This window comes from Platalea leucorodia, assembly GCF_965183815.1.
Source record: "Platalea leucorodia genome assembly, chromosome: 13".
Lineage (NCBI taxonomy): Eukaryota > Metazoa > Chordata > Aves > Pelecaniformes > Threskiornithidae > Platalea > Platalea leucorodia.
This window is the reverse complement of record NC_138835.1, coordinates 8,168,505-8,179,775: the sequence shown is the minus strand read 5'-3', so window position 1 is coordinate 8,179,775 and position 11,271 is coordinate 8,168,505. Positions and strand designations below refer to the sequence as shown.

Below are 11,271 nucleotides of genomic sequence, written 5' to 3'. Positions count from 1 at the left end.
AGGTCAGAGGTGTTGGGGAGGTCTGACACCTGAAGTTGAGGTCCAAGAACACATCAGACCTAGAAATTTTTCAGAACCCATTTGGTTTCAAAGATAGTTTAAGCTTATACAGATTCTGAAGCCACACAAACAAAAAAAATATCCATGCTCCCCTCATAATCTTCTTACCAGAAAGAATGCATACAATAACTCGATTTCCCTTCTTGAAGGAAAATAACTGAAAAGAAACAAAAGTTTTCTTCATTATTTTAAGAGTTTTGCTCTTAAACTTCACAGACAGATTTTCTGGGAAGTGACTCAGTATTTTCATTTAAGCAACTGAACAGGGCATGAATTGGGTTTTGGTTATTGGCAGGTTCTCCTTCTTCCTCCTCCCCCAGCGGTGCGAGTACGACAAAAGGTCAAGTGAATATGAAATTCCAGGCAACTCATTTAAAGCTTTAAAAGCAAGACACAGAAACCAGTTTTGCAAAACACCAAGTCTATATTTACATCAACATGTAATAATACACGCAACTAAAGTGAAATACATCATAAATTAAATGAGTAATGTGTGCCTATTGCTTGTCGACTTCCGGTTTCAACAATTAAAATAAAACAAAATGGAATGAAATAAATACATAAACCAAAAAAAAATCAACAATTTGTACCTCTATATATGCACTGTTATTTCCAAAGAAACATACAAAACCAGTAGTATCCCAATAGTTAATACTGATGGGCAAAGTGTATTCTGAAGTACAGGGCTGTGCTGCCATGAAATAGTCGTGTTCATTTTTCCATTCCAACCCCAAGATACCTACCAAAAAAAAGCCTTCAGGGAAACTGTACCAGCATGAAGGGAGATTAAAAACAAACAAGTCTTAGGTTTGTCTGCTGAAACATCTTAAAAACCAGCCCCGCACATTTTAATCACAGAACCCCATAAGGTACACAGATGATAGTTACAGCATGCATTCTATAAGACTCATTGAAAGATCACGCAAAAAAATAGATTAACCATTTTCCAAGTGAATTCATCTTCAAAAATAGGCTATAAAAGTGCAAAACTAGGAAAACAAAAATCTAGATTATGTACATATGGCTCAGCTTATGAACAGGAAAACAGGTAAATAGTGTACAATTTCCTGATACACAGCACTTCATTACATCGCCAGTTTACAGAGACATTAAAAATAGGTCCCATATACAGGAACTAAGACATACAACTGGAACATCTCAAGTTGCATAATGAAAAAACAAGAGTTTCTAGGTTTTGCTATTTTACATTTGCTGTATGAGGGAAGAGAGCAAAATGAACAGTGCAAAATATTTCATTTTTTGTTTTACTAAAATATATGGAAGTCAAAGCCAGGTACAGAAGAAATTAACTCTTAACTACAGGCTTTATGAGAAGCAACTAGGAACACAAGTCAAAATATGCAACAACTCTGCTTTACTGGCTGGTAACTGGCCATCTTCCCTTTGCAAAAATTAAACTGCATGTGCATTAGAAAAAACTCTTGTTGTCCTCAAAAAAATAAAAGGAGATATTCTCCCATTAACAGGTTATTTCTCACTTATTTTGAACACCCAGTAGATGCTAAAACTCGACATCAAGAAGCTTCCAAGCACAGTCAAGCAGGCTACACCATAGTCACATCCCTTTCGAAGTCTGTAGATCCCATATTCATATTGCAAGTCTGTTGGTGACTTTACAGTTTGGACAAAGGTGCAAAGTAGTTTTCCTCTAAATGTAACTGTATTGAGTTTAGTACAAAACTAAACATCTGAAACATTTAGATTAGTATCGTTTCTCATGCAAGTTCTAGGTATTTTCTGCTGTAGAAGATTGTATGTTGGTAGAGATGTTCGTTTAAGAGGCTTCTCTGAAGAACAGCAACCAATGCCAAGAAAAGAATCCAACTGTATTTCAGGAACACCGCACTGAAATCCAAATGTCAAGTATTGCCTCATCCTTGCATTTAAAAATATGCTGGAAACAACCGCAGGGAAACAGATCCCTCCAACACATTATGGTCCTAACATATACAAGGCAGATCAGCATAATGTCAGCACCATTGCTTTGATGTTCACAACATTTATAAACTGGACAGTTTCAAACAGTTTATTTGGAAGTTGTTTTAAAAAACTAACATAGTTCAACAGAAAAAACAGATGAGAAACTTTCACCTTTATGAAAAAGGAGCATTAAGCCAACAGGATTTCAACTTCAGTATTTACAGTTTACCTGAGGTGCAATATATTCTTTCCAAGAGAAACTCTTCAGCAGCGCTCAAGTATGTAAAAATATAATTCCTACCTAATATTTGGTCAATTAATTCTAGTGAAAAATACTCAAAAGTCAATGTCAAGATATACATTCTCCACACACCTTCATAACCCAATTGTTTAGACTACTTTTTATGGCTATTTGGTACAAAATGTTAACAGAACCAGTATTATAAAACTGTAGTGTTTTTATATACAGTACAATCACAGCTTAGTTCAGTAGCTTTCACCATTCATTTTTCCTCAAGGGATGAACTGCAGGTATAACTCCATAGAACATGCACTTGTGTCCTTAGACCTAAGGGAAAAAAGACAAAAAAAAATAGCTTTGTGATATACAACTATAAAATAGTACAACACATTTTTGTTGTATCTTTAAAACATAAAGGGAATTTCTTCCACACCCTGACATAAGTGTATTTAGAAACTGATATTGCCATATAAGGCCCGTGTCTTCTATTTGCCAAATAAAAGTGGGCAATTAAGTCTATTTTTTAAGATACTCAAGCCCCAAGTAGAAATACAGGCAGGAAATGGAGTTAGCTTTAAAAAGCAGAACTAGACAAAAATATGCTTACTGGGGTGACAATAAAAGCAGAAAGATTAGAAGAATATCAAGAAATAAAGTGAAGTATTTTAAAAGCTGTCAACTAGATATGAGAGAGCTCTGCTCCCCAGATATGTAAAATCTTTCCATAAAATAGTGCATGCTGATCCAGGTGCTATAGCATTCAAGACACATCATCTTAAATTTGAATGAGGAAAACTATCTGTAGCTCTGGGTTTGAAAAAAAGCATACAGACACATTTATTTATAGTCTTATAGAGCACTTATCTCCTTAGCAGCTAAGAATGTTGCAAACACAATGGGGTTGTTAAGTTCTGAGATACAGCTACAGAACTGAAGAGATGAAGCACAGGAATTCAGAACACCAGGCTAATTCTTTTCACTTGACCTGTTTCCCTAAGAGGCTACACCCACCCCTCAGTCAAACAAAGGAAAAACTATTTGGAACAACCTCTCCAGTACACAAAGATAAACTGTCAAGGAGCTATCGGGAAACCCTTACTTCCCTATGAAATAATCCACCAAAAAGAGTCTTGTTGTTTGAGGCAATCCTCACAATCTTCAGAAGTTGTAAAATGAGTAATGTCTACATTTTCAGGAAGGACTAACCGACATAACCTCTCATAGGATCCATGAACTGTGGTAACAGGCACTTCCTCTCATTTATAGTTCTCCACACGATCTTCCCCCACCCCCATGTACTGACTTAAGGGGAAAGCCCTTTCGTTGAACACTTCCCACTGGTATTGTAACTAATTAATATATTAATCTACTGTTAGCCCTTCCATTTCTTTTAGAAAAGGTGCATCTATGTACTGTTTATACAAGCCATTACCACTATTCAAAATAACTAATGCTGCTACACCAGTATTTGGTTCAGTTCGTAAGGAAGGGGGAGTTTGTATTTTCAGCTGTTCTGGTTCAGACTTTCATAACCTCTCATCATGCTATGCAGAAACCTTTGATGTTATGAGTACATAATGCAACATTTAAGTAACAATAGGTTCAAAAGGTTTGTTTACCATTTCTTGAAGTAAATGATCAAGTCTTCTTGTCACTTGGTCGAAAGTGTGCATTACCAATGAAACTTTCATAACTTCGCTTTTGTAGCACGCTGCTAGATAAGTGTTGGTATGACACTGATCTCTTTCCTGACAAAAATAAATTTAGAGGAGTTAGAATTATTTCCTGCTAATGTAATTGGTCAGACATTCAGTTGTAAACAGGTCTATGTTAGCATCCAGAATCCCACAGATGCTACCACAGATCATCTCATGTGCAGGGCCCAAGACAAGATATCCTTAGTCCTATTAAAAGCTTGTATGAAATTCAGTATCCAGAACAAATACAAGAGGAATGACAAATATTAATTTAACAGCTTTGTTCTAAGCTGTACACATGTGATGTCCGTCTCTCCAGATTTTGCTCATTTGCAAGAAAAATATCTTTGCTTAACTCATCATACAGCAGGTTTCATTTTAAGAACATTTAAGTGCTGCAGTACATTCTATAGCATGATGCCTCCATACCCAGTTTCTGTATGTTTGAAATTTGAATTTTTTTCAATATGAGTATTTGACAGGAAAACCAGGTATACTGCATTATTGCCATCATAGATTATATGGCAATTGTGACACTTTAAAGAGCGTTAATATACATTTACTTGAAGACCTTTGTTAAGCAATTTTCAGTCTAGTATACAGGTAATTTCATGTTTATCTGAGACCATGAATTCAGATTTATATATGTGAAATCAATGCCTGTTCCATACTAAGTCTTACTAGCTTAAGCAAGCAGCCAAAAACACTTCATAAAATTAAGGGAAAAAAAGTCAAGAATCATTACTCCCACAGGATACAAAAAGCCCAACTGCCATCCATATTCCATGAAAGCTTTAAATGCAGCATTGAAAAAACCTAGCAAGCTTTAATTAAATTAAAATGGCAAAGCTAAATTAATATTTCAAGAGAATCTACGAAGCCATTGGAGTGTGTCATGAGCAATTGTCTTTAATTTGCAGCCTCTGCCAGATCAATCAGCCAACAGGTTATCCTCGATAGCATGTTGCCATTGCAGAGGCAACTAATTTGAAAATAACACAAACTGAGTGGTTTCAGAATGTTTCTGTCTCTTCAGGGCAACACAGAACGGCAGAGCTTACAAGCAGTAACGGAAGGCATCACGCTTTAATCAAGTTTGCCAAGTGGAACATATTCTCATGACAACTTGATCCAGCATTTAACATGCAACATAACATGTTCATAGGACCTAAATAATATTGCCACAAGGCAGACAGGCCCTCAAAAAAGGTTTTGACATCATGTTTTATAATATCACCAGAGTTCAATAAAAAGACTACAGAAACCTGCAGGTCTATACCTGCAGTACTTTGCATATGATATCTTACAAAACACATCTCTGAGGAGTTGCAACTGTTAGACAAACAGTCATACTTCAGCTTTTTAACAAAAAAAAAAAAAAAAAAAAGAATTTGCAGAAACTTTCATCTTCACTGTCTCCGCCCACGTTAAAACTCCAATGCTGAGAAGTTCACCTGTCTGCTACCCTCCACCCTCTCAAACAACTGTCAAGGTTTGGGTTGGGTACTTCTGAGCAGAATGGTTGGAAAACTAGGAAATTAGCTTTAAAAGCCTACATTTTATTGCATGGGGCGTTTATTGAAGTTGCTAAGAAAACCCACAGAGGGGGGTCTTGTTTCACAAGTCTTTCCAATGTAGGTAACAGCCATAAAAAGTTGCTTTTCTTGTCCTGAGACAGCACTGTGTAACAAACAATGAAATCTTTATTTCCATGACAACAATACCATCAAATTAGTTGCAGCCATAGTTTTGAGAGCTCTAAATAACAAGAAACAGTAGAACGTTCTTGACTACAGGCTACTGTCTCCAGGCTTGTACCAAAGAAGAGGAAGAAAAGCCTACCACAGATTTTTCTGGCAGACAGGTGGAGTTTTCAAAAGAAGAACAAGGTGGATTCCAATGAAGTCATTGTTTAAAAATAGTATTGCATCAACTGCCACCTCAATAGGCTAACCTCACTAAGGCAACTGGCAAAATAAGAGAATTTCCCTATCCCCACCATACAGTAACGCTGGAAAAGAGCAAGACACTGCCCACCATCTAGTCCTTGGGGTACAGACTACTCTTGTCTAGCTGGTTGAAGCGGAAAGACTTTTTAACTTTTCCCTTCCTGTTTTCATGAAAATTAATAGGGTTTTATACAACATCAAGAGCATTCCCTCAAAATCCAGAATGTTCTATCTGCTCAACAGATAGCAATGTCAGGAAGCACATGTCCTCGGTCAGTGCAAATTAACATGGGTTAGTCCCTAAGGACAGTCATGTCCTCCACCAAATGTGGGGATCACACATTAACCTCTTAGCTGCTATCAACCGTTAATTAAAAAAAAAAAAAAAAGTCTTGCAGACCACTGTAAATTCCACAACTGCATGAATGACTTCTGTGCTCAAAAAAAAAAAAAAAAAACCAACAACCCTGTATGTATTCTATTCTCTCAGATCTCTCAGAATCAAAACACAGCAACAACATTTGTCCTTCTGCCCATCCCTCTGCATTCTATGCATAACCTAGTGCCCATTTTACATTCCTCCTTGCAATTCTTGGTACAGTTCACGGTACACAGACAACAGTCTTCATGAAACTAGGAATTAACTTCATTTCACAACCACTTCAGTGAGTCAACTGTGATGCTGGCTTTTCCTTTATCCACTCCCTACCCAGACTGGAAACAGAACTGTAACACTTTCCTTCATCCTTGCATAACCCACTAGCAAGCCTGAATATTTATGAAGCCCACAACCTTAAAACAAGCAAACAAAAACCAGAACAGAGTTAGCAAATACATTTTTTGCCACATAACTAAATACAGATTTAGTATTTTGCAGTTTGCTGTGACCTAAGGTAACACACCCCTGCTTGTTATGAACCCAGACTACTTCAGAAGACTAATCTTACTGCTTCCAGAGAATGGGAGTATTCAGAGTTTAAGAACTTAGCAGAGACTTTAAGACTACACAGCACACACACACTATTCATTTTTATAATAGGATCTTCATTTCAAAATTCAAAGTCCTATATTTATAGCTAACTCCATACTGACCTCAGCTCAAAGTCATAAATACCACCTTCTACAAATAGACAGCTGATTAAATATCACCTAGCACGTTTTAATCTTGGCCTCCTGCTAAGTTATGAAAATGTTGACTAAGAACAAAAGGCAAAAAGCATGTATTTCATGAAAGTACCAAATACCAAAATACATCACAAAACATTTATCTCTGCTAGGCCCAGAATTTTCCACAAAGCATTACTACTTAGCACAATGAGACACCATAATTAGAATAGCAGAAAATACGTTGTCTCCATTTAACAAACTGTTCTGTTCCTATTAAAACTAAAAATTATAAAAACCCATTGAACAACAGAGGTACAAGATTTAAATCAGTTTTATGATTTGTAATACATCCTTTTCTGCAACTGAAGGGAAAAATTGTCCATGACAGCTTTTTTTAATTTTTTTTTTATTTTGTAAGAGGTTTTATTAATATTCCAGATGGTCCAAGACTTCTTGTATATTAAGCAGAAAGGCTCATTCCATATCCTGGATTAGTTAGCATGTCTGGAGTGCTCTGATGAGCAAACAATACATGTTTGCTATCAGAGACCCATGGCAGGAGGGAAGAGGGAACTTGAGGAACTTTAAATCCCTCTTTAAAATTCAGAACTTCCATGCCTAATTCTCCAAGCCAGGAGTTTGCTGAGCCTGGATTTTAAATTTAAAAACCAAGCATTGACTGGACTTGGTGAAATGCTAAGTACAGCTTTATTTTCTCTGTTTCAAGGTGAGTATACACTTATTTATGTTTCATTCACCTTCCTTTGTAACAGTGTAAGACATTTAACGAGGAAGGAGATACAGTACCTTCTACTGTAGAGCTGGTTACTTGGCCATTGCTAGATCCACAAGAACTGTAAAGTGATCCAGAGCTATATGGCTCATAAGGTTTGAGAACAGTCAATACATTAGGAGGATCAACATCGTCTGAATTCAGAAGCCCTTGTTTGGTTGGCAAAACAGAGGATGCAGGTTTGGTGCGAGAACATTCCTGAGGTAGCAGATTTGCATATCTGTTTGCAACACGAAATCTGCTCATTTCGTATCTTCTGTAATTAGCCATTGGAGAGTCAATATGGTCAATAGCTAACAAATTAGGTTTCATTCGTTTAGAAGACGTTTCACCATACTCTAGATTTACATTGCTCACAGATTTACTACAAAGATAGTCTCTTCCTCGATGACAAGACCAGGCAGATTCATTTAGGTGAGAGTCAACAGCCCCATTCATATTGCTGCTTACTAGACCAGATTGAGACACTGGGACACTTAGCGCTTTTACTTTAGATTCAGATCTTTTTACTCTGTCCAATACCGGAGAGATACTGGAACTGGAGTGCATTTCTTGCTGAGGTTGTCTATAGTTATTTGCCTGAGCTCCGATATTACTTTGCTGTTTATGAAACTTGAGGTTACTTGGGGCTGTGCTGCTTGAGTCAGTCACTGAAAAGAGAGGGACTTTGCTCTGTGGAGGATGACATTGTTTAGCTTTCCCCGTTTGCAACAGTTTTTGCTGTGTAGATGGGGAAGCCTTGCTTTTATTAGAATTAAAAGGCAGAGGAAGCACATCTTTACCAAGCAGAGCTGGAGGGCATCCAGTGCGTCTGGCTTTAGCTGGAGCCTTGCTTCTATAGCCATTTTTGTTAACAGTGTCAGGATTATACTTGTGCATCAGCCTCTGGTGCATCATTAGGACTTCCGGGTAAAATGTTCTGTACGTACAAAACGGACAGGTGCTGGGTGCTAGCAGGCCTCTAGTTGAAACCACTGAACATTCTTGTGAAGTCCCAATAGATAAGTTCAAGGGCTTTTCTTGAGAGTCCACCATAGGTTTGTGTTTGTAGTTTTCAGTGCACTCTCGCACATCATTCACATTTTTTCCATCCTTTAAAGCACAAACATACTGGACGTCATCTCCCTCTGATGCCACAGAAGCCTCTCTCTCTCTTTTATGAGGAACATTGGGCTGAGCTTCCTTTGTTTCCTTCTCAGCCTTTAGTTTTTCCGGGTAAGGAGTGGACACATTCTCATGTATTTTGTTTGAATTGTTACAAACGGAACCTTTGTTCAATTCCCTAGAATTATTTTTCATTTTTAAAAGGACTGTGCTGCCTATTGCATTGTTCAAGGACAGAACTTCCTTTTGCTGCTTGGTAGGTCGGCAGCCCTCAGCATCTTTGGCACAATCAAAAAGCCTCTTCGAATTTTTGGTTTCTTGAGCACCATCAGCAGCCAGCAAGAGCTCCGTCTCCTGACTCTGTAATGAAACTTTGCTGTCACTTTTCACGTCTGGTGCACTATCAGCTTGCTTGTCCTTGTGATGCCTCTCTAAATGATACCTCAGTGAAGTTTTCTGTGCTGCTGCATACTCACAGAATTCACATTTGTACGGTTTTTCACCTGAAACACAGTTTTATCAGTAAATAAATTTGATACAATTTGATTTGAAGTCTTGAATATAATTAAAGACAAGGGAATAATGTAGACCGCAAAACAGTAAAATAGATTTTTCTTTCCCCTTCCACATACTCATAATTCTCAAACTCATCTAAATCATTTAAACAACTACATCTTACTGCTTTTACTAACTACAGTGACATCTTCTGGCTACGATGGAGATGTTTTCCACACGTTGGCTATGTATGGAGATGGTAGCTGACAATATGTTTGGCAGAGATAAGCAAGAAGTATAGCCGTGGGTCAACTCCAACAATTTGTAGCCCTTGATCATACCACAAGTATGCTATTCAACAACACAAATGTTACAGTTCATCTATAAATAGAGTTGTTTCAAAAGAACCAGGGACATACATTAACAGAAGTAGAAAGAGTTTGCCTGGCTATGGAAAACAAAAAGTTGAACTGAAAAACAGACATAGTTTTTTCCCAGGTAGCAGGAACTGGCAGACAATCAACTTAGTACTTGGGAAATAGGTTTTTTTTAAAAAACAAAACAAAAAAAATACACATAAAAAAACCAAAAAACAAACACCAACTTTTTGCTAGACTGCTAAAAGCAGAAAGAATTAAAGTTTTAAAATACATTGTATTCTTAACAGTACTTAATGTAACTAGCCCTATTCAAAAATATTTACACTTATGTAAATAATTAATGCCTTCTAGGAAATTTCAATTATTTTTTTTTTTTTTTTAGCATTGGAGAAAACTTTTTTCTTAATATCAATAATTTCGAAGGCAACTTCTGTTTTTCTTAAGCAAAACCAAACATTCTATCCAACTGGATTCAGCAGACTTCCTTCCCCTCCCACAAAGATGAAGCCCATTTACCTGTATGAGTTCTGAGATGAATATTGAGGTAATAATTTGAGCGAAAATACTTTCCACAATAGCTGCATTCTCTGGAGGCTCCAAGGTTTTTAACTTTTGCTCTTTCCAAACCATCTTCATTTTTATCTTTGAGAGAAAATATAGCTATATTACGAAGAGCAAATGCAAATTTGGAGTCTCATTTAAAACTATAAGTAACTATCTTAACTGTCTTTTTTTAAGGAAAAAAGACACAGAATGATGAACTGTTGTCAACTCCTACAGTCTACAAGCATCTTTTGTTCTGTACTGCTGCACACTTAGCAATCAAAGAGCAAAAGAGTTAAAAAGGCTTCTGCCTGGGTCAAGCAACACTGTGGTTAGCGACTGTAATGAAGAATCCCCAGAGAACAAACAAGACGCAAAACTAGGTGTCAAAGAAGTAAAAGAAAAATTATCTTTACTGACCTACAGGAACGTGATGGAGAATGACCCACCTCAAAAATTCATACATGTTATAAACTGTATTTTTTTATTAAAGGGAATGCTTGAATTAATGAGTGTGAGCATGGTGATTCAGACCGTAAACCTGCTCTGCACACCATGCCAAAACACAGGAAGGTGTTTTGGGGAAGGAAGCAGGGAGGAAGATGGATTTTCTTATTAATTGTAGTATTATTATTATTGCTGTGCTAATCAATGGAGCGTCGTGCCTGTGTAACAACATCCTTCGATTTAATGGGTAATCTTTCACCAGAAGCATTAATGCTTAAGCTTTGACAAACACGGGAATAGCAAAGTGACAGGGGGTGCTATTCTGTGAAACATGTATTCAAGGAACAAATTCACAGATTAAAAACCGGTTCCACTCAAGTGTAAGCAGCAGTAGTTACCACTGGAGGGCGGCAAGTACAGCATAATGTCTAACAAGAAAGGGGAGAAAGCTTCAACACAATACAGCATTCAAATGAACACGATTTCTTTGGCAGGTTGAAGTGAAAAAACATCA

General features: G+C 37.1%; 1 protein-coding gene across 4 annotated transcripts in view; it reads right to left on the bottom strand.

Annotated features, from left to right (window-relative positions):
- Nucleotides 1–557: 557 nt before the first annotated feature.
- Nucleotides 558–11,271, bottom strand: part of ZNF217 (zinc finger protein 217) — a 28,748-nt gene continuing 18,034 nt past the window's right edge. For 3 of the 4 annotated variants that reach the window (XM_082326078.1, XM_082326080.1, XM_082326079.1), the window contains exons 3-6: nt 10,284–10,409; nt 7,803–9,395; nt 3,862–3,990; nt 558–2,569 (exon numbers count right to left, since the gene is read on the bottom strand). In XM_082326078.1, the coding sequence (XP_082182204.1) occupies nt 3,881–3,990; nt 7,803–9,395; nt 10,284–10,409 (1,829 nt within the window). In that variant the 3' untranslated portion in view covers nt 558–2,569; nt 3,862–3,880. The remainder of the gene's footprint in view (nt 2,570–3,861; nt 3,991–7,802; nt 9,396–10,283; nt 10,410–11,271) is intronic. The other variant, XM_082326081.1, reaches the window with a different exon arrangement.